We start from the raw sequence: 26,591 nt of genomic DNA on the forward strand, positions 1-26,591 counted from the left end.
CAGTCCTGTTATCAATCAACATGCACTTCTTCCACTATCATGCTTCTAGTACTGCTCGTCGACGGCAGATTATACAGGTTCGGGACAATGTCTTGAAGAGCCTGAATGAAACATTTGATCTTGTTACAAGATCTAGGAAGGAGAGTTTTGACGACGACGCATATCTTGCTCTTCCTATCAAATGTCAAGAACTGCGTATATCACCGAGCAGAACTCATGTAGATTCTCCTTCACCGGTTTTCTTTGATCCTTTGGGAGTGGAAGGTGTTCTTTCCCCTCATCCTACCGATGCTGAGACCCGGGAGCATCTACAAAAAATCAACCAGGAATGGGGTCGGAAGGAGACTATGAGACTAACCGTAGGTGATAAAGCTTTTGATCTTATGTACGCAATCGAGGATTTTTTTAGAATCTACCAGCGAGATATGGGCCCGGGTAATCCGTCAGTCAGTTTGATGCAGCACGCAAATTGGGTGCCCAGGTAAGACATTTTAATTAATATACTCTGATCTGCAATCTCTTCCAGCAGGAGAGTCTAATATCTGTAGTGATGATATCTTCGCAGACGAGTTCGATGACATATTATATGAAGGCCGTTGGGGGCAGCCATATGCAGCCTGGAAGGCTAGAAAAGCTCTCAATACTCCACACACCATGATCGCCATTCTGAATGAGACAGAGGAAGACGACAGACTTCTTATAAGAGAGGTTCAGACAATCTTGGCTGCCATGATTAGTCGTCTGCGCAGCGACGACTTTCCCAGTCACACTATTATACCGGTAAGTCGAGCCTTGGATGTCTATCACTTATTTATTAGTATTGCAAACTAACACCTTATTGCTTCTAGGTCATGGCCATAACCACCTTTGCTACCTACAAGCTGAGAATTATAGAGACCCACTACAGCCTCGAGGGTCTCATATTTCGGGAGTCCCAATTATTGAGCTTTACTGAGAAAGATATAGCGATCCATAATATGAACATCCTGATGACATTTATGGCTGCTAGAATGATTGGGGACACGGAGAGCCTGAGCATCATGGGAGAGGTATGTCTTTAACATATAAAGCCAACTAATATTAAACTGTGAGCTGACATGTAACTCTTACCTAGCCGGAGCCACGTTCACCTCCTACCGGATTCCACGGCATCTTGACTCGTTTTGGAGAACTCTCTCGATCATGGCATCTGGGGCATCTGCTCCGGCCGGGTGAAAGGTGCCCGCAAGAAAGGTCACCTACTCCTGGTGTCCATGAAGCCCCGGAGCAGGAGGATTGAGTAATCTGTCTTTACACTGCCTCTCAATACTACATGACAGAAACAAAGTCCACCACATGGGATTGCCTTTTATCTTTTACTTTCTCCTCGGTAATTTCTGATATGTTAGGACAGTGAGAATGCTGCTGCGAATATGGAGCTTTATGTTAGTAGTGTGTATTATCTCCTGAATATAGCTTGAGTTCTTTCCGGGTCGTTGACGGCCGAGTGTGTATATATATGAGTATAAATATAGTAGGTACTAAACTCAGCTCCCACCAATATTTCCATAGATAGGATGGGGGCTTTTACCATCAGATATCTCTTCAGAGTGAGCCTATATGGTGACCATTACCAGGCCACGAGATTTATGTTAGTTCACTGTTATAGTATTATGTTGTAGCCTGGCCGGTCTGGCCGTCATCTACAGTACCAACGTAGTGGGGACAAAAGAGGGAATATAGCATTAATAATCGATGGCATTATCAACAAAACTGCCCTGCTGGCGCAATGGTAGCGCGCAAGACTTCTATTTTCCGCGACTTTGTGTTGTGAGAAGAAGAAATCTCATCGTGAGAATTCAGAGATCTTGAGGCTGTGGGTTCGACCCCCACGTAGGGCTTTTTTTTTTGCTTATCTTGGCCAGGCTCCTTCCTCTAGGTACACACACAGTACAGCGACAGGCGATCACGTCATTGAGGAGCGGCATCACATCAGCAGATTTTTCCCCCCTTCCCCGGATTTCCCGCCCAGTCTCATCATAATTACTTATCATCTACAACGGCAACGTCTAGCAACATCCGGCAACGAAACGTTGCTTCTGGCTCACCATGGGTCCCTCAGGTATCGCACGCTCAGCTCCTCGAGCTCTGAAAGCTGCCACGCGGCTCAACCAGCGCGAGAGCCTCTCTACCTTGGGTGGAGGTCGTCGAATCCAAATCCCGTCATCCACGTCATACCCGGCACAGGCACATTCCAGGGCCCTGCACCATGTCCCGTCGCGCAGGTCACAGTCCGCCACGGCATCGAATCCCGCCATGTCCTTCCCTTGTCTCGACGCTCAGGATGCCAAGTCCGCTCAACTCTCCGCACGGTCACTCCAGTCGGGGCCCGAGCCCTCCTACACAACCGGTCACCACGAACAGTTTCACTGCGAACAACCCTTGCTACTGGATTGGGGTGGTGTGCTACCGGAATTCGATGTCGCTTACGAGACATGGGGCCAGTTGAATCCCGACAAGGGCAATGCTATCCTGCTACACACGGGTTTGTCTGCGTCCAGCCACGCTCATAGCACCGAAGCCAACCCCAAGCCCGGCTGGTGGGAGAAGTTCATCGGGCCCGGCAAGCCCCTGGACACGGACAAATACTACATCATCTGTACCAACGTCATCGGAGGATGCTATGGCAGTACTGGACCTTCGTCGATTGACCCCTCGGATGGAAAGCGATACGCTACCCGGTTTCCGATTCTCACGATAGACGATATGGTGCGGGCACAATTTCGTCTTCTGGACTCCCTCGACATTGACAAGTTGTACGCCTCGGTCGGATCCAGCATGGGTGGTATGCAGAGTCTCGCGGCGGGTGTGCTCTTCCCCGAGAGGATCGGCAAGATTGTCAGCATCAGTGGATGTGCGCGAAGTCACCCGTATAGCATTGCCATGCGACACACTCAGCGGCAGGTGCTGATGATGGACCCGAAATGGGCGCGGGGATTCTACTACGACTCGATCCCGCCTCACTCGGGCATGAAGCTGGCCAGAGAGATCGCCACAGTGACATACAGGAGTGGACCGGAATGGGAGAATCGGTTCGGCCGCAAGCGTGCAGACCCCAGCAAGCAGCCGGCTCTGTGCCCGGACTTCCTGATTGAGACATACTTGGACCATGCGGGAGAGAAGTTCTGCTTGGAATATGATCCCAACAGTCTACTCTATGTGTCGAAGGCCATGGACCTGTTTGACCTCGGCTACGATCACCAGTCCGAGACACAGAAACGGAGGGCTGGGTATGAGGCTAAGATTGCCGAGGGAGGGAAGACTCTGCAGAAAAGCGACATCGCGTGCAGCTTGACCCTTCCGGAGAAACCGTACGAGGAGCAACCGTCTGTGACGGCAGGCACTCCCTCGATGGATCAAGCTGTCGGGGGAGAGGCAGGACCAGACGCCCCACCGCGGGATCTCGTGGCTGGTCTGGCGCCCCTCAAGAACCACCCGGTTTTGGTGATGGGTGTTGCCAGTGACATCCTCTTCCCCGCCTGGCAGCAGCGAGAAATCGCACAAACCCTTCGGGCAGCTGGGAATGAGAATGTCGAGCACATCGAACTCGGAGAGGACGTCTCACTGTTCGGACATGACACGTTCCTTCTGGACCTGAAGAACATCGGCGGTGCCGTGGAGAAGTTTCTCCGGTAAACGGGCCCCCGATGGGTCTTGATTCGGTCATGACGAAAGCGGGCGTTAATTGGTAGTTAGCGTGATGTATTCCATTCTGTAAATATTCCACACCCTGCTTGCCTGGAATCACGGAACGGGTCTTTTCGGCTATGATCGTGTACTAGCTAGATATATAATATAACCTCGCATGGTGGAAAGAAGCCGAACCAGAGTCAACATCCGGACCGGAACATGAGATGTTCCGGTTCCGCCTAGCTAACCGGGCCGGTGTTCCCCGACGGTCTTGCAGGTGAGTGAACTTTCCCCGCTTGTTCTTCAACTCTTCCTTCAAGCGTGCAGTGCAGGGCTTGCATGTCTACTTAGCAGGCCAGCCTGCTGCCATTTTTTCACCATGGCCCGCCTGTTGCGAATTCCTTTCCGCCTTCCCCGGGTCTCTGCATCCTCGGCATCGACTCTTTGCCGTCGCGTCTACTCATCTACGGGCGCTGTTCCTCCTGCCGGCGCCGTTCCTCCTGCTGGCGCTGGTGCGCCTTCTGCTGGTGCTCCTCTTGCTGGTGCTGCGCCCCCCCCAAGCAAGTCAACGGCCCCTGTGGATACCGATCCTGAATCACTAGCGAATCCAAACAAAAGACCAGCGACGGACACGGAATCGACGGAAGTGCTTGGACCAGAGGAACCCATCACTCTTACCGAGAGACTGCTACAGACTCCAGGAATCGATCTCGAGGAGATCGGCGAGGTAGAGTATAGGGATGACAAATACACAGTGCTCAGGACAAAGAAAGGTCTTGTGATTGATGAGGTTGGCAGAAGGCCTATTGAAATCGAAGATATCGTCCTTCGCGACGCGTGCAAATGCCCTGTCTGCGTGGACCCGCACTCGAAACAACGCAATTTCCGCACCAGCGATATCCCCACTACCATCAAAGCCTCCGAACCCAAGGTCGTAAGAGGAAAATTGCGCGTGTTGTGGCAAAATGACTTTATGGAAGAGTCTGGTCACTATTCCACATACGATCTATATAATCTTCAGTTCCCCATCGTGAACCCTGCAGAAGCTGACGCAGCGAGGAAGTTTCGCTGGCGAGCATTCTGGGATAAACGTCGTATGGAACACTGGCAACATTGGATCACGTTTGAAGACTTCATGAACAACGACATCGCATTTGCATGGTCCATGCGCACCCTCGCCGAACTGGGTCTTATCTTCGTTAAAGACATTCCAGACTCACGCGAGATGGTCGAGAAGATCGCGACTCGCATGGGGCCACTCCGTAATACGTTCTACGGACCCACATGGGATGTGCGGAGTATCCCACAGGCCAAGAATGTCGCTTACACTAACCAGTTCCTTGGCTTCCATATGGACCTGATGTACATGAATGAACCGCCTGGTTTTCAGCTCCTGCATTGTTTGCAGAACTCCTGCGAGGGAGGGGAATCCCTCTTCGTGGACACATTTCGTGTTGCATACGACATGAAAAAGGAGCACTTCCCATACTATGATATTCTGAGCAAAGTCAAAGTGCACTACGAATACAATCATGAGGATCATTTTTACACTAACAAGTGGCCTGTCTTTGAGCTGAAACGTTCCAAAAGGAAGACTCGAGATGGTGAGGTTGTAAAACATGCTCTCACCCACGTCAACTACTCGCCTCCCTTCCAGGCCCCATTCCAGGTGAAGAGCTTTGGTACTCACAAGTTGCCTAAATTCACGAATGCACTCAAGAAGTTTTCGGATGGTCTTGAGGATGAGGGAAATATGTTCGAGCTGAAGATGAAGCCCGGAGAATGTGTCATTTTCGAAAATCGTCGGGTGGCGCATGCTCGCCGCGCGTTCGGAACCGATACTGGCCAGCGCTGGCTGGCTGGTACGTATGTTGACGAAGATGCCATGCTGTCGTTGTTCAAGACATCTGCCAACAAGTACCCCAACCTGTGGACATACAAGCGCAAGGGATTGAACTCGAAACACGTCAAGTTACTCAAAGGAATCCCCACCGAGGTATAAAAGAGATTCCCCCCTCACTGAAATGATATCCTTTTTGTACGTACTGCATACAGCCATGGTTAGTCCAGTCGTCCGGTCAAGTCATATTATCTTAGCCCAATAGAGCCCGCTAAGGTAATGCTAGCTCCGTAGACGCTTCTCCGTTGAAGCTAGAATATGAAGCTAGAAAGCCTGCCAATCCGTAATCCTCGTAGGCGGTCGTTTCGACTTCCTAGAACCATTCCACCGCCCCGTTCGCTTGGCATATTTGATAGGTTTGTGTTTGCCGCGGTCCGTCGGCAACACATGACAGTCACCTGACAGAAAATTGTGAGCACCCGTGAAGTTTTATGCTAGTATTCCAGGTTAAAATATTCGAGAAATGAACCATTTTTCTATATAGTTGATGGTTTCTCCAAAACATAAGGGCCATGGAGTTTTCTAGAAGAAAAGGTAGGACTACATAGTTTATAGCCGGACTTACCATGGTTGCTAACACCAAACATATTTCTGATAGTATGTATTCCTCGTTAAAATACTTAAATTGTACTCATTCCCTTTACGCTATCTTTGTCCTTAATTCTTAACCATTTCCCTGGTGAACTATACTTCTTGCATGCAGCCCGTTCTATCATGACAAATCTTACCCAGTCGTTGAATAGTCCGTAAAGCGCGAGTAATCTAGTATATATATATACTCCGTAGCGGCGTAGTTATCAACAGAACGCCCCATGACTCAGCATACAGGTACTGTGAAAATAAGGTTACCGCCAAGCCTTGCCCACCCCACAGTATATATTTTAAGTTGACCCAAGTATCCGGACCCACCTACCCCTTCCCTGCTCGTGAACCTCGAGTCAAGCTTAATCTCACTCCCTCTCTTAGCTGTCAGTGTACACCTTCTTATCCTTCTATAATGGCGGAAAAGTTCTTTCTTTTGAGGTCTTGAGTCTCTATGCATGTCTAGCACCCATTCACCATCCAAGCACCAGTTTATAGCTAGCTATACATTCACAACTTACTTTGCTTATTTGTTTATCATGGAGAAAAACTTGCGATGGACGTGGGCTACATACCCGTCCTGATAGCATCTGTCAAGTTCTGTATCATCCCTTGATAGTCGATTAGTACTTAGTAGCACTGGCGATGTTTGCAGGAGTCAAGTCAAGTCATATTCTATTAGCCTAATGGAGGCCCGCTAAGTGTGCAATATTTGCAGGATGCATGCTGAACGAAATACCATCCTTTCATATAAACGCTGCAGGCTAGTCGGCTTTGTTGTGTTGGGCTGACCCAGTCAAGGCCTGTATTGACTTATATGGTTCGCTTGGGTTTTCAGGACGGGAGATAAGCAGTCTGTCTCGTGACTTCTTTTCCTTAGAGTTGGCTTGGTTTGTCGTGCTCGAGTAGTATTTTACAGTCGCTCTAGTGGGATCGAGTGTATTGGGACTGTTTTTTCACGCGGAGTGTGGCTGCTCTTGGGTTTGGGAGTGGGTGGGATGCGGGTGTGGTGAGAATGTGAGTATTGGTTGGTACGTTATGTCTATGTAGTACGAAGAACTTGTAAGATCCCTGAGACTTCGTGAAGCTTCTAGATAATACTGTCTACGACAAGTGGCTACTCGGCTAAATGATGTGTTCTCAGTCAGGTAATCCTAATATTGAGGATGATCTCACATCATATCTGATAAAGCGACTATAATGTCTCCTGAAATCCCGGTACAACATCGAGGTAATGGCTCACGGGAAGAGGATCTATCATCTCTTGCAAGCGCTGTTTTCATCTGAACGAGGTGTGCATCATGATCCCTGAGATTTTAAGCGTCCGGTGTTCGTCGTGTGTCTTGTCCGGACACAGGTGTGAGAAGCGGTCCTCTAACGATGACGAGTAAAGCGGAAGAAGGTTGAGCTGGATCTGGCAGAGACAAGAAAGCGAGAGTCTGCTCTTCGTGAAGAGTTACGCCACCTGATGCTGGACGTGGTGTGGTTGTGTAAACGTCTGAAGTTCCTCAATGAGCGTTTAGGGGGGTAATGATGCAGCGTGACTCCTCTGTTGATGTGTTGGATGAACGAGACCAGAAAGATCCTCCAACGGCGGAAGACTTGCAGGAGTTGGAGTTGGAGCGGTGGTCTCACGAGTGGAAAACCGCTTGGTTCTTCTACTATTAGCAGGGATCTACAAGTTTACTTTATCTACGCAGGAAGGCAGATACATGTATGTATTGATTGATCTTTGGATTTTTTTTTTCAATTTCTTTTCTTTTCTTTTCTTCATCAGACAACACCCCCCATTTGGGTTGATGAGCCAGGGAAACTTCCTTGTCGGTCTCTTGTCTTTCCGTGCAAGGTTAAAAACCTGACCAAGGTGAGCCATACAAAACTTCTCACAAAACACGAACATGAACCCCAAATCTCCTTGTTTTTCCTCCATCATGATACCATAAAACAAGATATCACACAAGACATGAATCTCTAATTTCTCTTGTTTCCCTCCATTGATTGCCTTTGCTTCCCTGATTTCCTTGTTTTCCTCCGCTAAATGCCTTGACTGGTTGGTTGATGGTTAGTAGTAGGTTGGGTTATTTGGATGAATGGATGAATATATGAATATCCTACTATCAATCAGTCTCTATACACAAAAATAAGCAGACATCCCAACAACTGACAATCAGACATCCATCATAATGGTATCACCATCGAAATCGACCGGAGCATCGATCATTTCAATATCTTGGATGTATTTGCGAGGCAGCCTTTGCTGTCCGCGTTTGATGACTCGGTTAGTTGATTGATTGGAGGGTTTGGTGAAGACGTCTTGCATAAGAACGTCTCCGTCGCGGTCGGTACGATAGAAGGGCTTTCCTTGTCCAGGATGGGTGTTGTTTTTGTAAGGACGATTGTTGTAATAAGGGTTGTTTGGCCTCTTTGGATATTGAGGCCGAGGATTGGTGATTTCATCATAAGGACGAGGTTGTTTGTTGTAAGAAGGTTTGCGTTGTCCATAGGGGACTCGGTAGGTGGGTGGACGTTGGTTCTGCCTCGGTCGGGTTTGAGGCCGGAGGAAGACGTCAATGAATTGATCGTCTTTATGAGAGGTGGTATTGTTTTTGTTGTTCTTGTTCTTGTTCTTGTTCTTGAACTGGACACAGCGAGGGTGAGGACGGGGTCCGTTGAGGTGGTAGAATTGGTTGGAGGCGTGAGTAGCCATCTTGTATGACTGCTGGGGTGGGTTGTTTCGTGGAGAGGGTTGATGACTCTTTTCAGGAGGGGGATGATAGGTCGGATTTCTCAGACTTGGTCGACCGGAGGAGAGGTGATATTCGGACCTCTTGAGATAGTAAGTTGATTCGGATTGGAAGTATAAGTATTGAACAGAAAAGGAAAAGAAAAGAAGAGATGGTACGGATCTCTTGAGGATAAAGAATGTTTACGGAGTGGGAAGAGTTAGGTATCGAAGAGATATATTCGAATCTCTTGAGGATTGAGGTTATTCGGGATAAGAAGTTTGTTTAGATTTTAACACAAGGAAACTCGTAACTTCGTAAGTGAGCCCCCCTTTTTTTTTTGGTTTGGAAAGCTGGTCTTCGAAAGGCTTTGGGGAGGTGGGAGGGTTTCATATACTACCGGCCGAATGAGGGATGTCATGATGCTGGACGGGTGGGATCGGGACGCAGAACTCTAGGATGACGGTTGTTAAAGGCATAGTTATGGAAGAACGTTGTAGCTATACATCGGGCCGGCCAATCAAAAGACAGAGATCCGCTAGAAACCGGAAGAAGCTTTCAGGGACGAACCGGCCTGCCTTCCCATTGGCTACTCGACAGGGGCTGTGCAACCTAAGTATAGGGCCAGTGGAGTAGTCATGGATGGTGAGTCAGGGCATGAGTACTATCTAAATCTACTATAGATGTCCTGCATGGCTGGCCCGGGCCGTCACGTAAGTCTGGGGTAACTCCACTTGGCATATGGCCATCTCCAAGGCGTCCACATCGTGCAGGCCGACGGCTTGACTTTCCCGAGGTTTGATGCCGTGCCAGGTGTCGCTTCACATACGGACTATCCTACGATGGCCAGAAAGGTTGTGGGGTACAGAGTGGCCATTGACGAAATCACAACCCCCTAACTAAAGACATAAACCCCATGACCACGCCGAGCCTGGAGAATACAAACGAGTGCGGGTTGGGACACGGGGTGACTTGATGACGAAGCCACACCCCTAGTTAAGGACACAAATTCCACCGCCGCGCCGGACCTGGACCACAGGAAGAAATCTCCGTAGATATAGTACAGAAATCCTCCCCCCCCCCAAAAAAAAGACCCAAGAAAGCAAAGAGATAAGAATAGAAAGAAAACACTTTTCCCAACCCCCAACTCCTGCCAGCTCAACCAAAGAGGGCTAAACACCAAACTCCAGACATAAGACAAAAAAAGCACTTTTCCCATCCATAGACGCCCGCCAAAAACCCGCCAGTATAAGCAAATTTCCCCCGCGTCACCCTCCCCCGGATCCCCCGACATCTGCGATCCCTTCGCTGAACAAACTCCGCAGGCCGTTAACAATCGTAGAGTCCCATCGATAGTCACTGTCGCATCGCTGAAATGTTGTCGCTAACCGAACACTGCATTGGTCGCTTGCTTGATTCTGTCGTTGTGCTTGCACACCTCGAAACCGCCAATAAAAGTTGCCGCAATAGACGTGATTGCTGGATTCCCCAAGCCCCTGCTGCCCACACAGAAACCCAATTCTTCCAAGCAACCCCAAACGCCTACCCCGGTCGTTTATCGCAGTCGTTTCTTGGTAATGCCGCCCCTCCGACACCCGGGGTACCGGTATCAAGTCGATAAGCAAAACAGGACGCGAAACCTATCGTATCACAGCAGTGTTCGGCGCTAGACATTCGTTGGTAGCCGGAACTAATTGATTTGTTGGTATCTACGGTGCCCGATCACCGTTGGAGTTGTTCGATGTCGTCTCTCACCCTGACCTGTGACCTGGCCTTAGAAGTAAAGAGCCCCGGCTTGACTGTACCGAAAGATACAAGATAGGATATACAGAAAATATCAAGCCAAGGAGTGACATGAAACAAGAGAGGCTCAAAAAAAAAGTAAAATAAAAAGAAGACTTACTTCCAGCAACACCTGTGGATATCTCTCCACTTTTCAATCCACCGAGTGACCTCCACTACCGTGGTGGTCCCTACGAAACGAACCGATTTCTTCGGTTTCAAAGGAGCGGACGTGGCCGAAGCCACACAACGAACGGGGATATATGAATGAGTAGATGTGACCCGAGGAACCTCAACAGGACGAGGAATGGACGTGCCACGAGGCACAGAACGAGTGGACGTGGCCGGAGCCACAGGAGACGAAGGAGAGGCGGAGAACCAGGGTGCGTGGAGTCGAACCTTTGCAGGAACTTCTGTTGGGACACAGAGCCTTTCGTTCCGTCTGTTCTCCAGATGGCCAGCGGATTTCCGTTTTGGCGTACTGGTATGAACTTAACAACTTCTTACCACGGGAACGAGTGGACGTGGCACGAGCCACACGGTGGGAACGAGAAGCAGGGGAGGATGAAGAGGGACGACGAAGGAACCGCAGGGTGCTGCTGGGGGGCTTGCCATGAGGAACAGAAGGAGTGGATTGGGCCGGAGCCACCGGGGGGGGGAACGAGAGGCAGGGGGATGAGGGTGAGTGGCGTCGAACCTTTTCAGGAACTCCTGACCACGGGAACGAGGGACAGCAGAAGAGGGCTTCTTAACAGAAGGCGAAGATGTGCTCACCTGGGGCACGATGAAGGAACGAACGCCTTGAAAGGCAGGCAAAGGAGAGGAACGTCGGAAACCGACCGGAGCGGGGCGTCGAGAAGGATGTACCGGATCCTTCACGGCGCGGGAGGAGGAGGAGAAGAAGGAGGAGAGGGAGAAAGGAGGGACACTCAGACGGGCCATCTGAGGTCCTCCTGCAGGGGAGGCGGGGGAGGAAAGCATCGAGAATACGATGTATAAGAACGGTGCTAGAAGGGAAAATAGATAAGAACGCTGGAAACGATCTACGTATCTAGCCAAGTGGCATCTGAGGAGGAAAAAAAAAGAAGAAGAGGAAGAGAAGAGAAAGAAGAAACAGAGAAGACAGGAGAATAAGCCCAATGAGACCTGAGACAGGCAGCATGCTGTCAAGGAAGGAGCTTCATGGTGGATGGGGAAGGAAGGTAGGAATCTGTACATCATATTGATAAGATTGATAAGATTGATGAGGAAGGTGTACGTATCTCCGTTTCCCTGATCCACTACCATCAAGAGAAGAGAGAACAGATGGATTAGGGCTACTGAATCAGGAACCGTACTAACTTAGGCTACGTCGCGAGGTACCCAGCCCCTCCTGAAAGCGCCGATACTCACGTGGATATGTATCTGTTGAGGGCTATGGCATCGTGCTGGCGTTATGGGAGGCAGTGAATCAGAACGTGTGGCTGCAGCGCCTCCCATTTTATGTAGAGACTGCGCGAGCCCAATGCGTACCTGCACGACCACGGCCGCGTAGGTACGGGTTTCGCAGCCCCTTGTCCAGCTCCAGCGTCTTCTTACGTTCAGCTTCCCACTGCTTGGGCCGTCCGTCCTTGAACCTCCTGCAAACGGTGCAGCCTTATTCCCTCGGCTTGGACCCCAATGTGTGTAGGGATCCCGTGGAGCACCACGTGGGCCTGCAGGGCTTCGAATTTCGCATAAGTGAAGCGCTTAGACGGCCGAGAAGAAACCCACTATTAATACTACTACTACTCTACTACTTGAAGTAGTACCGTCGGCCTCAGGCCAGACGGCAGCCGTCCAATGGGATGAATGCCGCCCTTCGGCAACCCAGGTCCATGCTGATTGGCAGAAGGCCCGCGGGAACGGCCATGGCTCCACCTCGGGGTCGGGAGGTTGACCAATCAGGGCCGAGAGTGTCGAAAATCCGAAGAAAAGAAAAGGATTTCCACCCTCAATGGGCAGTGCTGACGCCATCGGCGCCAGGGCTGGCATCAAGCGATGACCTTTTAATTGAGGACAACTTGATCGATTGAACGTGCGACTGGAGCTGTGACTGTCCGGTCGTTAATCCTCCTTCAATATGTCCCTTATTAAGAGTGTTGCAGTGATTGGCACTGGGCCCTCCGGTGCCATTGCCGTGGACGCCTTGATGCAGGAGAAAGTGTTTGATAGAGTCCGGGTGTTTGAGAGACAGGAGAAAGCCGGTGGATGCTGGTATGTTCGCATTGCTGCCACAAGCAGTCTCTCTGATAATTAATTCGGCTAGGGTGTCGCGGGAACATGAAAAACATGTGCCTCTGGATGTTGATAAGCTATCTGCCCGAACGGCAGATGTTCCCATTCCCATCCCATCCAATCTGCCCGCGTTTACACCGGCCTTAACTCAACATCGCTTTACCGACTCCCATATCTATCCGAACTTGCACACCAATGTTGATGCTTCAACGATGGAGTATTCACAAGAGCCCATCCCAGCAATCCGCTCTGAGCTGTCTATTAACTTGCATGGACCCGACACCCCGTTTCGTCATCACACGGTGATCCGGCAGTTTGTTGAGGATTTATTGAATCGGAATGGCTATCAGGATCTTGTAGAGTACAACACGACTGTAGAACGGGCAGTCAAGGATCCCCAGACTGAGAAATGGGTGTTGACTCTGCGCCGTGCCAGCCAGTCCAGCATGCAGGATTACTGGTGGAGTGAGACATTTGATGCACTTGTGGTCGCATCAGGCCACTTCTCAGTGCCTTATGTGCCAGCTATCCCAGGACTGGCAGAATTCATTCAAAAATATCCGGAAAATGTACTGCACACGAAGCAGTACCGTGGTCCTGAACGCTATCATGGCAAGGTATGGCTTATCCACATCTTTCGAGCTAACTGTGCAGCGCTGACCGTCTTTAGAAAGTTGTAACAGTTGGAGCGTCAGTCTCTGCTGCAGATACTGCAGTTAGTTTGATCGGTTCTGCTCAGTCGCCCATTTATTCTGTGGTTCGAGGGCGGTACAACCCCTACTTTGGAGACTGGGCGTTCCGACATCCTTCCATCAAGCGACAGCCATCGATCGCGCGCATTTCCAGTGAGAATGGAGAGCGGACGGTGTATTTTGAGGATGGAACCTCAGTTTCAGATGTGGACTACATCATCCTCGGTACTGGCTTTACTTGGACATTGCCATACCTTCCAGATATTCCGACGAGAAATAACCGTGTACCGGACTTGTATCTGCATGTCTTCCATCAGAACGATCCCTCTTTGGTGTTTGTGGGAGGAGTTGGCGCTGGATTGACATTCAAAATCTTTGAATGGCAGGCCGTGGCCGCCGCGAGAGTGCTGGCTGGAAAAGCCCAATTGCCCTCGGTGGAGGAACAGCGGAAATGGGAACAAGATCGGATTGCTGTGAAGGGCGATGGTCCGGCGTTTACAACCATCAATCCCGATTTCCCGGAGTACTTTGAGACCCTCCGGCAGTTGGCAGGAGAGCCGAAGGAAGGCGAGCCGGGGCGTAGATTGCCTCCGTTCGAAGCAGAGTGGATGGACGTGTTTAATGCTGGTCATGAGCGTCGGATTCGGATGTGGCAGAAGGCCAACGAGGCGGCGGTTAATAGTCCAGTCATTTAGCCTATATTCCCGGGTCACGTGCAATCATGCATTCACAGGCTTCCCCTCTTGGTCGAATAAGTCCTCCAATGAACGTAATGCGCATTTTAGTCGTAATCGGAGAGTGGATGCTATCAGGGATTCTCCCCTCCCCCTCGGGACAATATATACATATAATATAATGCACCTCCCGCGCCTTGGAATCCGACACCAAACAACCAAGCGATCCAGGATGATTGTCTCCAGACCATCAGTAGCCTTTTATACACTGGCTTTACCCTTAGCGGCAGCCAAGTCATTATGGTCCGACTCTCCTGGTAATTACAGCAGTATCATCACTACGGCGTTTCCTCTGGGGAATGGACGACTGGGGGGTAGGCTACATTAAGATCGGGCTTTTCACCAATCAGATCCTGACTTGTCCAACAGCCATGCCCATAGGTTCCTACGACAAGGAAATTGTCAATCTCAATGTTGATTCATTGTGGCGTGGGGGACCCTTTGAAAGTCCAGTGCGTGAGACCTCGTGAGTCAGCTCTGCAAGATATGATAGTACTGACCGATAGCAACAGACATATTCTGGCGGAAATCCAAACGTATCTAAAGCAGACGCACTGCCGGGAATCAGAGAATGGATCTTCCAGAATGGCACCGGCAATGTCTCTGCGCTTTTAGGGGAGTTTCCCTACTATGGATCCTATCAGGTGCTGGCCAATTTGACCATTGACATGGATGGACTGAGCAACATCAACGGATACCGTCGGAGCCTGGACTTGGAATCGGCGATCTACTCGGACCATTTCAGCACTGGGGACAAGTATATTGAAAGGTGAGTCCCTCAGATTGGATAGATCGGCGCTAATTGGCATCAGGGAAGCCTTCTGCTCGTATCCAGATAATGTATGCGCCTACCGACTGAGTTCGAATTCTTCGCTGCCAGCGATTACATTTGGTCTGGAAAATCAACTCACGTCTCCTGCCCCGAATGTCAGCTGCCATGGGAATAGCATAAGTCTCTATGGCCGGACATATCCTTCAATCGGGATGATCTACAATGCTAGAGTGACTATCGTTCTTCCGGGATCTAACAACTCATCCGATTTCTGCTCTTCTTCTACTGTCAAAGTGCCTGAGGGAGAAAAGGAAGTATTTCTCGTGTTTACTGCTGGGACTAACTACAATACTACTAATGGAAATACTGAAGCAGGGTTCTCTTTCCAAGGGGAAGACCCGTACATCACCGTTCTCAAGACAGCCACCGCTGCTGCAAAGAAATCCTACTCAGTACTTAAGTCATCTCATCTGCAGGATTTCCAGGATATATTTGGCAAGTTCACATTGAATCTTCCAGATCCTAATGGCTCAGCCGACCAGCCGACCACTGAGCTCCTCTCATCCTATACTCAGCCAGGAGATCCATACGTTGAGAACCTGCTTTTTGACTTTGGCCGTTATCTATTTATCGCATCCTCGCGACCGGGATCGTTGCCACCCAACCTACAAGGACTATGGACGGAGGCCTACTCTCCGGCCTGGAGCGGTGATTATCACGCCAATATCAACCTACAGATGAACCACTGGGCTGTGGATCAAACGGGCCTGGGAGAGCAGACAGAGCCACTCTGGTCATATATAGCTGAGACCTGGTTGCCTCGGGGGGCTGAGACAGCGGAGCTGTTGTATGGGACATCTGAAGGTTGGGTAACGCACGATGAGATGAACACGTTTGGACATACAGCGTGAGTCCCATATCACTGGAAAGTTCGGCACTGACATGGAATAGGATGAAAAATGTCGCCCAATGGGCTGATTATCCGGCTACAAATGCATGGTTGTCGCATCATGTGTGGGATCATTTTGATTATTCTCAAGACGTCTCCTGGTATCGCAAGACAGGCTATCCCATCCTCAAGGGAACTGCCCAGTTCTGGCTATCCCAGCTTGTGCAAGATGAATATTTCCGAGATGGCACCTTGGTTGTCAACCCCTGCAATTCCCCCGAGCATGGGCCAACAGTAAGAATCTACCGAGCTGGAAGCACCTGAGCACTACTGACTGACACCCTAGACCTTCGGCTGCACCCACTACCAACAACTGATCTGGGAAGTATTCGACCACGTCCTTCGTGGCTGGGAAGCATCAGGAGATGACGACGCCTCCTTCAAAGCTGCCATTTCCTCCCAATTCTCGACCCTTGACCCAGGCATCCACATCGGCTCATGGGGTCAAATCCAAGAATGGAAGCTCGATATTGATGTCAAGAATGACACCCACCGTCATTTGTCCAATCTCTATGGCTGGTACCCCGGCCACGCCATTTCCGCAGTCCACGGGTTTAACAAGACCATCACCGACGCTGTCGAAACAACGCTCTACTCCCGGGGTACCGGAGTTGAGGACTCTAATACGGGCTGGGGCAAGGTGTGGCGTAGCGCTTGCTGGGGGCTTCTGAACAACACAGACGAAGCGTACTCGGAGCTGTCACTGGCGATTCAAGATAACTTTGCTGACAATGGCCTGGATCTGTACGGGGGGAGCCCGCCCTTCCAAATTGACGCGAACTTTGGTCTTGTGGGCGCGATGATTCAGATGCTGGTAAGAGATCTGGATGGCGCGAGTGCTGACACGGGGGTGCAGCGAGTGCTTCTGGGGCCGGCCATTCCGGCAGCCTGGGGAGGAGGCAGCGCGGAGGGATTACGGCTCCGGGGGGGTGGGATGGTGCAGTTCCATTGGGATGACGATGGGGTTGTGGATTCGTGCCGGGTGGATGTGTCTGGACGAGGGAGTAATCAGAATCAAGCCTCTCGGCTGGAGTTCTTTGTCCGTGGGGGACACGCGCTGCAATGCTCCGGAGAAGTTCGGGACTCGCTGGCCACGTGATTCGGGAAGCACCGCGGGATGGAGTCCGGAGAAATCCGGAGTCATTCGTGTGGGGGCTCGGAGGAACTTGGGCCCGAGGGCAAAAAAATTCTTCCAACATCAATGGATTATGAATACCGGATCGGATCGATGCGGGGTCCTCGTGGCGATTAGCAGGCTTACTACTTACTAGTATCTATTAGTATTCTTGTGGAATGTGGACATGATTCGGGACATGGCGGCAATTCCTCCCCTCCCCTGGCTTTCTTCCTCCTCTCCTCTTTTCTAATAATACATGGCGCCGTTACTGGGCAATGACGAGCTACTACCGCCGGGGCCTCAGGCCCACGGACGGGCGGGGCCGAAGAATGTCCTCTATGTCGATGCTTACGACTCCTTCTCCTACAATGTTGTCGCCATGCTCGAGGAGGTCCTCGATGTCAAGGTAACCGTCCTGAAGATTGACTCCACATGGCCCAACGGGAACCTCGCGGCCTTTCTCCAATGTTTCGAGGCTGTCGTCCTGGGGCCAGGACCCGGGGATCCGCGGATCCCCGCAGATGTTGGCATCATGGAGGACATCTGGAATCTGGACTCGACGGACATGCTGCCCGTCTTCGGAATCTGCCTGGGTTTTCAGAGCCTATGTCTTCGCCACGGAGCTCCCATTCGTCGGCTCCCACATCCGTTTCACGGTCAAGTTCGTCGAGTGCAAACCTCCCAGACCGACATTTTCGACCGCATACAAGATCTAGAGATCACACTGTACCACTCGTTATATGCTCAGCTAGAATCAATCCACGATGACCATGGTAACATTAGACTCGTCGGTCCTGCAGCGCAAGAACTTAGTCTTCTTGCATGGCTATCTACTGAACAGCACAGCTCCGGCGACTCGATCCGACTTCCAATGGCCGTGCGCCATCAGAGCAGACCCTTTTGGGGGGTCCAATTCCATCCGGAATCTTGCAAGTCCGACCGGGAAGCATGCAGTGAGATTCTGAGGAAATGGTGGGAAATGGCCCTCCGATACAATAAAGCCAATAGACGATGCATTTCTCCAATGCTCACTAACAGCCTCACCCAAGCTCCAAGCGACATGACTTCTTTGCCCGACATCGCCCACACCCTGTTAAACTGGTCCATATCTAGTTCAAACAAATCTTCCTTCCGACATTTCCACACCAAGATGCCGGATGCTACAGCGTTATGCGAGACCCTCAATAGCCCCGGTTCGCCTGTTGTCCTATTCAAATCCAATGGACGGCATAGCATCATATCTGTGCCAAGCCCTACCAGTTGGAGGTTGGAATACTTTGCACAGAATGAAAGGCTTGTTACGGAAAAGCTCGGCTACCCCCATGCACAGACGGTGGCCGAGACGCGCTTGTCCGTGAACCGGTTCTGGGATGTCCTCCGATATCTGATGGATATGAGGAAAGTCGACTCTGGCAGTGGGGACGTCCCCTTTTGGGCAGGTTTTCTCGGATACTTCTCCTACGAGATGGGTCTTGCTTGTCTCGCTCGTCCAAAGAATGACGCCCACAACTTTTCGGGGGGTTGTTCGTCCGGTGACGGCACCTCTTCAGAAGATCCAGCGGATGCCAGTTTACTCTGGACCGAACGAAGCGTTATCCTTGACCATGAGACAGGCCATGTCACTATACAATCCACATTGGAGGCCGACAACTTGCATAACGGGTGGCTTGATGAAACGTTGCAGCTTCTACAAGACTCATCATCTCACGCTATGCCGAAGGCCGACAATCTCACATCTGATGCTAAGCTACTAGATTCCGTACTCAGTCAAAGTGTGGTACAATTCCCGGACGAGGCAAGCTATAACAAACAGTTTGCGGCTTGTACCGCTGAAATGCACGCGGGCGAATCGTACGAACTATGTCTGACCTGCGAAACAACAATAACGTTGCCCTCGCCAGAGAATGAATCTGATGGCATTCGCCTTCCTTGGATACTGTACAAACGCCTCCAAAAGTACAATCCTGCCGCATTCAGTGCTTTTGCAAAACTCGGAAATGTCAAGATCGTTAGCAGCAGCCCCGAATGTTTTCTTAACTGGGACCGTCAATCTACACTGGAGATGAAACCAATGAAAGGCACGGTGAGGAAATCCGACGGCATGACACTCGCGAAAGCCAGAGAAATCCTCGGCTCCAGCAAGGAAGTCGCAGAAAACCTCATGATTGCTGACCTCATCCGGCATGATCTTTATGGGATCTGTGGTTCTCGTAGTGTTCACGTTGAAAAGCTCCTCGAGGTCGAGGACAGTGGACGTGTTTATTCGATGATCACACATATCAAAGGCGAAGTTCACTCGGCCCAACCGGGGTTTGCTGCGCGAGACATGCCACAACTGCGCTCGGCTGACATGTCAGCATACGGACTGACGGCGTTACAGCGATGCCTGCCACCTGGTTCCATGACCGGTGCCCCGAAGGAACGCTCCTGCATGCATCTCTCGTCTATCGAGAGCCGCAAACGCGGAGTCTACTCCGGCGTCATGGGCTTCCTGGACCTCGGCGGAGGTGGCAGCTTTTCAGTCCTAATCCGCTCTGCGTTCTGCTCTTCCCCGGACCACGGCGACAGACAGACATGGCGAATTGGGGCCGGGGGAGCTGTGACGGTTTTAAGCACCGCACAAGGTGAATGGGAGGAGATGTTGACGAAACTGAACACAGTTTATGGGATTTTCAAGCCCCTCGGCATCAGTGGCTCTGCTGATTCATGCCACGTGAACTGTCAAGTCAAATCAAGTCATATCTATTAGCTTATTGGAGCCCGCTAAGTGTCTTGCTAGCTATGTAGGCGCTTCCAGTGGAAGCAAGAATAAAAGCCAGAACGCCTGTCGAATCCCATGAAACCCGAATCATGCAGTGAAGCAACGAGAAGGCTACGCGCATAGGAAGAACTCGATGACACAGCAAAAACACAACAACTCAACTTTCACAGTGATCTACAACCGGTCAGCTAGTTGCTTGCGAGTCATTCTTCCTCTCTGCTTTTCATCCCTGGTTCCAACCTGCGTGTTCCTATCTTGATATGCGTGCATACCCTATCTTCTGCTCGGACTTATTTCCTAGTGTCCTCTCCTCTCCTCTTCATCATCTTCCTTATTTCTATCTGAACATGTATCTTCTTCACTTTCTACTCGTAGTCCCTCTCCCTCTTCTTCATCCTCCGTCTGCGTGCCTTTGTCAACCATTGATTTAAAGAGCCAGGGACAAAGAAATCACACAAGGGTATGATACCATCGGCGACGCACTCAAAAGGTCTCTATCTAGTATAGACCATCAGTAAGTATTCATATTGAGATATTTTGACCATATCACGAGCTTTTCCAAGACTTCCAGAGTTGTTGCGTTGAATAGTGCAATAGAAGGAGCAGCATGGCTATAGTATGAAATCATCCCGCCGAAGTCTCCGAGATTCCCACCCGAATTCCCCGTGCAGAACTCGAGAGAGCGAAGGCTTCATGCTTCAGCGATGATATCGATCAATTCTGAGAGTTCCCTGACTCAGGAAGCTCAGTCAAGGCCTACCCTTTCGTTGCTGTGCTTTATGCTGCACACGGCCGCTGAGCTCGGCAACGTGGAAGCGGTTCGCCTTCTATACTTCAGGACGGACAGTTATCGAGCTGGCACGCAAGCTGGACTAGTTGGAATTCGTCGAGGTTTTGGAGTAGGAGGAGGAGGAGGGGGAGTAAGTTGTCGACTCTACACAGTACTGGTTCTATGAATAACTACACATACACAACAATGACTAACCACGCTCGGGCCGATTTGTCCCGACTGCATAATCCCACGCTTGGCGGGGTCACGTGATTACCCGCCGACTGGCTGCGGCTTCTCTCCGACTCTCCCTCTAGATAACAATCTACCAAGCCTCAATGGAACCACCACTCCATTCTCCATCAGTTAGTAACGGTACTTCACAATAGCCTTTACTTCAGGCAACCCACTTCATATCTTCATATACTGGTATATGAACACGTATTCTCTTACTGTATATATCACTACACTCCCTCATCTTACAACCCTCCAGTCTCCTGCATAAGAAGCTATTCAGTAATTCTACTAGGTCCTGGCCTGCGGGAAGCCCCCAGCCCAAGGCATTGCAAAGCGCCTTAGTAAGCAACATGCAACGCACTTTGACCGTATTTAAAGGGCTCCATCAAGCGCTACTAAAGAGCTCTGTTAAGTGCTTCTAAAGGGCTCTATTAAATACTACTAAAGAACTCTGTTAAATACTCCTAAAGAGCTTTGTCAAGCACATTTAAAGGGCTACTAAAAACCTTCATTAAGTACTACTAAAAAGCTCTGTCGAGCGCTACTAAAAAACTCAGTTAAATACTCCTAAAGAACTTTATCAAGTACTACTAAAAGGTTCTGTTATCTGAATATAGACTGAGAGACCCCCCCCCCCCCCAAGACCCCCTCTGAGACCTTTATTAAGCTGAAGCGGTGAGTACTGGCAATATAGTTTAAGTCATGTTATAAATAAATAGAATAACTAATCAGAAAGCTGAAATTGTATAACTTGTTAAATTAATAAGAAGCCTTGAAGCTGGAAACTTCCCTAGCAGGACTGAACCTAGTATTGCTCAGTGCTAGCGCGCTTCGCAAATTATCTTCAAGACAAGCATATATCTCTCATATCCAATCTAGTTAATTATTTTTGCGATGGCAGTCCAGCTCAATGCTATCTGATGCTTATTGTCACGGAGCATACTGGATGCGCATTCCAGGTACATCCCGCTGCACTATTAGCAAAAGGACTAGGATGTAAAGCCAATGGCTTTACACTGCGCACGCTATATAAGGACGTTGTTCGGGAACGGGATCAGGCAACCACACAGGGTCAGGCAGGATTCAGGCAGGCACCGTGACAACTGCTTACTCTAGGAGCAGGAAAAGTGCACTAGTTAGAATTTAAAGAGCTGAAACTTAAAATACATATGTTTCTGATCAGGGCACGTATGTCTGTTTGAGTCTTTATGTAAATATTTGGCAATTCCGGGCTTCTGATGGGCTCCGAGGAAGGATAGATGTATTATTGATATTATGGTATGCGGTTGAAATAAGGTTGAGGAACACAGGATAACGGGTCCCGACATGGATCTTGGTAGATTTTCCATATGGGTTTTATTGAAGCTTGGCACTAACCTTATTTCAACAGCATCTTTCTGGGAATCTCATCGCCAACCACAGAACTTGTGTTTCAAGGGCTATTACGATAATAGATAAAGCTTACTGCTGTAGTGAACAGTAGCGAAAACGTGGATAATAGAGAGAGAGCTGCTATAAGCTTGATTAGAGCAGATTTTGGTTATTCTCATTTTTTTGGCCAGTTCTAAAGGATTTAGATGTTTTTATATGCTACTATCCGCTTATATATGACTGATCGGCCCGGTATAATATCGTCTTTAGCTATTGTTATCCTTTCTCTCTCGTCTTTTAACCACTGCATTATACTCTCTTTACTCGTGGGAGTCTGGCATCTTGTGATACCTATTATCACATGATCCGCCGCGTAACGTGAGGCTTTGGCAGCCGTCTGGATATACAATCTAGGTTGATGTTATCGCTCTCAAGGTCATTCCAGGAGTGTGTAGGCGTGCCTGAGTTGTCATACAGGCGTCTGTGTCTGTCTACTGGGTCTGTGGACATTGGTATGCGGATGCGTTGGGGTGCCCGGTTAGGGTTATACATACATGCAAGGTGGACCTTGGGGATATGCGGTGTCCAATGGCAGGTCACCAATGGGCATGGGGCGGAGCCAACTAAGGGCATGAACCGCCGTTCGCAATAGAATGCGGAGGTCCGTCGTGTTTATCATCCCGTCTAAACGCAGATTGCGAGGCAGTCCGCAATGCTGGTCTGTTATACTCATCGTTCTGTTCCAGGAGCAGTCGAGGTCGTTCTGGGTGGTAGGAGTCCGTCACAGCAGGCGCTACAGAGGGCGATCAATGCTGGGCTCATCAGGGTGGGTTCATGGGAGGTCAGTTCGGAGGATGCGCTGGAAGTGTAGGATAGCTGGCGAGGCGTTTTGCGAGGGTATCATGGTGATTCGCATCGGCCCCTGTATGAAGGGTCGTGACACCTGCGATTCGGGGCCTCGAGAGACGGCTGAAGTCACGGCATCGTGATTACCCCTCAGTTATTCTCTACCCAAGTACCGAGTTTGATGCTTCTATTCATCCAGCTCCTCCGCCATATTTCTCAATTCCTTATCTTCTTTGGTGGAGATCGTGGCTCTTCAGCTGTTCGGGGGCGGTTGAATCGCTTTCTCATTGGTGAAGAGGCTGGTAGAACCAGCCATTCGGCAGGGAATTCCAGATGTAAGCACGACAAGACGCTCAACTGTGGTGGTTGTGGACTCCTGCTAGAAGGTCTACAACGCTTCGTGGGAGGGAGTTGACACCGGAAGTGGCCGCTTATTGTATGAGGTAAGGCGTGCTTTCATGACATGCAGAATCCTCACCGCTATAGTGTGCATGCCTGAGGCCTCTACAGAGGCCTTTGGATCTTGTACGTTACAGCAGTTACTCCGTACGTACTACATGAAGCAACCTGAGGCAACCTAAAAGGTATGTAATTAAAGCCTCGTGGGTAAGTACTGCAATGCACGCTTCCTCAGACTGTAGCGCCTCTCGATTATAATGGCGGTTCTATGAGACCAGGCGCTTTCCAAGGCTTCCCTCTCATGGGTTATCTTCTAGAGCAACAATAGAAGAGACGCTTTCAAGATCATCTGTAAACACCATGTCTGGACCCTCGCAACTATTGGCCGGAAAGGATGAGATGCCCGATGGATATTATAGTCTTGGTATGGCTGGTTGCTAACCCAACTATAAGGAAACTTGTAAGGAGCTTGGAAAGACCATGTAAGTTCTAGTATTATCAAAACTGTTTTTCATCCCGCCCCTTCCCTGACATTCTCCAATACAAGCTCGAGTATTGGAGATGACGGGGCTCATGGATCTTCTTATAAAGATTGTTCTGCTGATATATCAGTAACTTTACAATGTGGATGATGTATTACGTCTCCGTCATATCTGTTATAGGCTATACTCAGCTGGAAATGCTGACTTATTGCAGACTAATTCTGACTATGAAGGGCTGGCATGTTACAATCGGTTCAGATTATATGACGAGATGTATTGCGAACTCGTGGTGTATGCTTTACATATGCTAGCTGATTATATCCTATGCCCAATCCACGGTGTATCGGCCGTCGTGTACAGATAGCATATCATGCAAGTGCTGATAAATCAGGTCGACCACGATGTAATCAATGATGAAGGGTTCAAATATGAGACGTTGTTATATACGGTCAGACATAATTACCGCGATATGAGTGTCTGAGATATACCTTTTTTCACTGTTTCGTATGGCTTTGAAGCGGTTGTGAAGCTTATGTTCGAACATGGCGCCACCTGTCATGACCGTCTCCCGGAATTCGATGACGGGACCCCGTTGATCGTCGCAGCGAAACACGATGAGGTATCCCTAATCCCGCTACTGCTCGAGGCCGGTGCTGAGCTTATGGATACGGATTCCCGCGGTCTTACAGCGTGGCTGCTGAAGAAGGTTCTCTCGACGTGATCCGGGTAATGGACAAGGGAGCGGACATCGAAGTCACCAGCCCGCAGGATTCCCGAATCCTGCTGGTAGTTGCTGCCAAGCATAGCACCCCTGAATGCGTGCAACTATTGTTGGATCTGGGTGCGAATATCGAGTCTGTGAGCTTGTGTGCTCTAAGCTCTCTTGTGCAGGTCTGTAGAACGGGCTCGTATACAATTCTGGAACTGTTGCTCCGGAAAGGGGCTAATCCCAACACGCAGAATGCTGAAGGCAACACGCTCTTACACATCGCAGCTGCACGTCGGAGTTTGCCACTAGTCGAACTGCTTCTCCGACAAGGGGCAAATGTTGATCCCAGAAATCTTGACGGTAGGATATTATTGACCGAAGCCGTTCGGACTGGATGGTTACTAGTGATAGAGTTGCTGTTAGAGAAAGAAGTTAATCCTAATGTGCAGACTAAAGAAGCTACATCCCTATTATTCTGGAACAGTTATGAGTATATCGCGGAAATGCTGTTCAAATGGGGGGTAAAGTCCATAGGATAGACACGCGGTGGTAAGTATATCTCAGAGTTAGAATAGCGCGTGGTTATCGTAGGTTGTTAACAACAATCTCAGTGTTAAGGAATATGTTTTTAACTACTTCAACACCGATAACTTTACCATATAGAGAAGTGATTGATCTAATGAACTCTGGCTGGTCACCGTGGCAGGTCTCGGTGACGGATGCCTGAGGCCACAGTGAATACACAACACGTGACAGAAAACCTTCGCTTACGACTAGCGCGGGTGGCGACCCACTCCGAATCGTATAAAGAGGGCGTTCCCCCCCCAACTCTTTGAAAAAATTAAGCGACTCTACGTGAGTGATCCCTCCCCCATACATTGGCATTCCGCCCATGTCATAGAAGAACGCCTGCTAACCTTCTCGCCTACAGTTCAAAGAATCACTTTAGAGTAGACGTCCCACCTCTGAGCTCTTCTAAAGAGCCACAGAATCTCCACCCTTGCTGATGACTTCCATGTCCTCGATGCCCTAAAGTGAAGCCGTTTTACTTCCGACTCGACCTTGCATTTGCGCGCCCTGTTACGATCGATCTTCGGATGGACTTGTTTCGGGTGCCGGTACACTGGTCCAGGGAGTGGTGATGATCTTTACCTTGCCATGATGTCTTGACTTCGGTCGGTCGGGCTTGGTGGGTGTCGAGGAGGTCTGAAAGGTGTCCCCTCTTGTTACACTTTGATGTTGGTGTGCTTGAGTATGGAGTTTGCTCGATGTTAGATAGTTGCATGATACTTCCCATTTTCGTTTCCGATGACCTTTTTCCTTCCCTAATGTTCTTTGTAACCCTTGTAGTTGTATTCCTGTCATTGGTGGTTGATGGATCCTGTCTACGCAGCACAGTAGTACCAACTCTTTGAAGATCGCTCCCGCACATCTAGTCGGTGCGCCTTGAGACGCAAATGTCATGGGCCTGTATCTGCTGCTGAAAATCTGAACTCTATATTCGTATCTACTGTGCGTTCACAGGCACGCCAAACCATCCGAGGATCGCCTGGTGCCATGACAGATTTTTCCCTTGAGGCTTCGTTCCCGCTGACGGCCGCGTAATCTCCATCCATCCCTCTACGCCGCCAGACCACCTACACATCCCCACATCTGTCCCTACGTCGATCGACTGGTCGGAAAAACTGATTGTTGAGATGCTCACACTCGGTAGATACTAGAGCCAGGAATACGCAGTGCTACTACCTATCGGATGACTCTGGATCGTGAGGTGGACTCGGGAACCTGCCACTTCAGGATTTTTGTTGGGGTGCGGGAAGTGGGGCGGCAGAACCGGGCGG

The 26,591-nt window shown here is 49.9% G+C and overlaps 8 protein-coding genes and 1 non-coding gene across 9 annotated transcripts; 7 read left to right on the plus strand and 2 right to left on the minus strand.

Moving 5' to 3' along the window:
- Positions 1 to 20: 20 nt before the first annotated feature.
- Positions 21 to 1,061, plus strand: BO94DRAFT_462274 (uncharacterized protein; the record flags this gene model as incomplete). Its single annotated transcript, XM_025607965.1, has 3 exons — positions 21 to 481; positions 549 to 780; positions 849 to 1,061. The coding sequence occupies 3 exons, from the start codon at positions 21 to 23 to the stop codon at positions 1,059 to 1,061; spliced, it is 906 nt and encodes a 301-aa protein (XP_025469310.1).
- Positions 1,062 to 1,754: 693 nt separating this feature from the next.
- BO94DRAFT_t121 lies at positions 1,755 to 1,880 on the plus strand. Its single transcript has one exon. It is a non-coding gene; the product is annotated as a tRNA-Arg (tRNA).
- Positions 1,881 to 1,974: 94 nt separating this feature from the next.
- Positions 1,975 to 3,894, plus strand: BO94DRAFT_533722 (homoserine O-acetyltransferase family protein). The gene has a single exon (XM_025611384.1). The coding sequence runs from the start codon at positions 2,089 to 2,091 to the stop codon at positions 3,673 to 3,675; it is 1,587 nt and encodes a 528-aa protein (XP_025469311.1). The 5' UTR covers positions 1,975 to 2,088; the 3' UTR covers positions 3,676 to 3,894.
- A 58-nt stretch (positions 3,895 to 3,952) lies between these two features.
- BO94DRAFT_533723 (putative Gamma-butyrobetaine hydroxylase subfamily) lies at positions 3,953 to 6,015 on the plus strand. The gene has a single exon (XM_025611385.1). The coding sequence runs from the start codon at positions 4,049 to 4,051 to the stop codon at positions 5,669 to 5,671; it is 1,623 nt and encodes a 540-aa protein (XP_025469312.1). The 5' UTR covers positions 3,953 to 4,048; the 3' UTR covers positions 5,672 to 6,015.
- Positions 6,016 to 7,909: 1,894 nt separating this feature from the next.
- On the minus strand, positions 7,910 to 9,217 carry BO94DRAFT_533724 (uncharacterized protein). Its single transcript, XM_025611386.1, has one exon. It carries the CDS (start codon positions 8,856 to 8,858, stop codon positions 8,319 to 8,321), a length of 540 nt encoding a protein of 179 aa, XP_025469313.1. The 5' UTR covers positions 8,859 to 9,217; the 3' UTR covers positions 7,910 to 8,318.
- Positions 9,218 to 10,596: 1,379 nt separating this feature from the next.
- BO94DRAFT_544948 (uncharacterized protein) lies at positions 10,597 to 11,598 on the minus strand (the record flags this gene model as incomplete). Its single annotated transcript, XM_025613205.1, has 4 exons — positions 10,597 to 10,673; positions 10,778 to 10,832; positions 10,861 to 11,103; positions 11,164 to 11,598. 4 exons carry the CDS (start codon positions 11,596 to 11,598, stop codon positions 10,597 to 10,599), a joined length of 810 nt encoding a protein of 269 aa, XP_025469314.1.
- Positions 11,599 to 12,757: 1,159 nt separating this feature from the next.
- BO94DRAFT_555405 (FAD/NAD(P)-binding domain-containing protein) lies at positions 12,758 to 17,158 on the plus strand (the record flags this gene model as incomplete). Its single annotated transcript, XM_025613792.1, has 12 exons — positions 12,758 to 12,891; positions 12,944 to 13,529; positions 13,583 to 14,290; positions 14,361 to 14,391; positions 14,533 to 14,652; positions 14,885 to 15,107; positions 15,151 to 15,197; positions 15,219 to 15,249; positions 15,271 to 15,562; positions 15,587 to 16,017; positions 16,062 to 16,293; positions 16,346 to 17,158. 12 exons carry the CDS (start codon positions 12,758 to 12,760, stop codon positions 17,156 to 17,158), a joined length of 3,648 nt encoding a protein of 1,215 aa, XP_025469315.1.
- A 137-nt stretch (positions 17,159 to 17,295) lies between these two features.
- On the plus strand, positions 17,296 to 20,061 carry pabA (aminodeoxychorismate synthase pabA). Its single transcript, XM_025607374.1, has one exon. It carries the CDS (start codon positions 17,433 to 17,435, stop codon positions 19,923 to 19,925), a length of 2,493 nt encoding a protein of 830 aa, XP_025469316.1. The 5' UTR covers positions 17,296 to 17,432; the 3' UTR covers positions 19,926 to 20,061.
- A 4,271-nt stretch (positions 20,062 to 24,332) lies between these two features.
- On the plus strand, positions 24,333 to 26,380 carry BO94DRAFT_623015 (ankyrin repeat domain-containing protein). The gene is made up of 4 exons (XM_025617116.1): positions 24,333 to 24,747; positions 24,810 to 24,932; positions 25,002 to 25,110; positions 25,786 to 26,380. Exons 1-4 carry the CDS (start codon positions 24,574 to 24,576, stop codon positions 25,890 to 25,892), a joined length of 513 nt encoding a protein of 170 aa, XP_025469317.1. The 5' UTR covers positions 24,333 to 24,573; the 3' UTR covers positions 25,893 to 26,380.
- Positions 26,381 to 26,591: the final 211 nt, after the last annotated feature.

This window comes from Aspergillus sclerotioniger (genome assembly GCF_003184525.1).
Source record: "Aspergillus sclerotioniger CBS 115572 chromosome Unknown BO94scaffold_9, whole genome shotgun sequence".
In the NCBI taxonomy this organism is placed as follows: Eukaryota; Fungi; Ascomycota; class Eurotiomycetes; order Eurotiales; family Aspergillaceae; genus Aspergillus; species Aspergillus sclerotioniger.

Coding starts and splice junctions, on each gene's coding strand:
- BO94DRAFT_533722 (XM_025611384.1), top strand. CDS start 2,089: ATGGGTCCCTCAGGTATCGCACGCTCAGCTCCTCGAGCTCTGAAAGCT.
- BO94DRAFT_533723 (XM_025611385.1), top strand. CDS start 4,049: ATGGCCCGCCTGTTGCGAATTCCTTTCCGCCTTCCCCGGGTCTCTGCA.
- BO94DRAFT_533724 (XM_025611386.1), bottom strand. CDS start 8,858: ATGGCTACTCACGCCTCCAACCAATTCTACCACCTCAACGGACCCCGT.
- pabA (XM_025607374.1), top strand. CDS start 17,433: ATGGCGCCGTTACTGGGCAATGACGAGCTACTACCGCCGGGGCCTCAG.
- BO94DRAFT_623015 (XM_025617116.1), top strand. CDS start 24,574: ATGTTCGAACATGGCGCCACCTGTCATGACCGTCTCCCGGAATTCGAT. Junction 24,933..25,001: donor CTCTAAGCTCTCTTGTGCAG/GTCTGTAGAACG, acceptor CCCAACACGCAG/AATGCTGAAGGCAACACGCT. Junction 25,111..25,785: donor TGATCCCAGAAATCTTGACG/GTAGGATATTAT, acceptor GATGCCCTAAAG/TGAAGCCGTTTTACTTCCGA.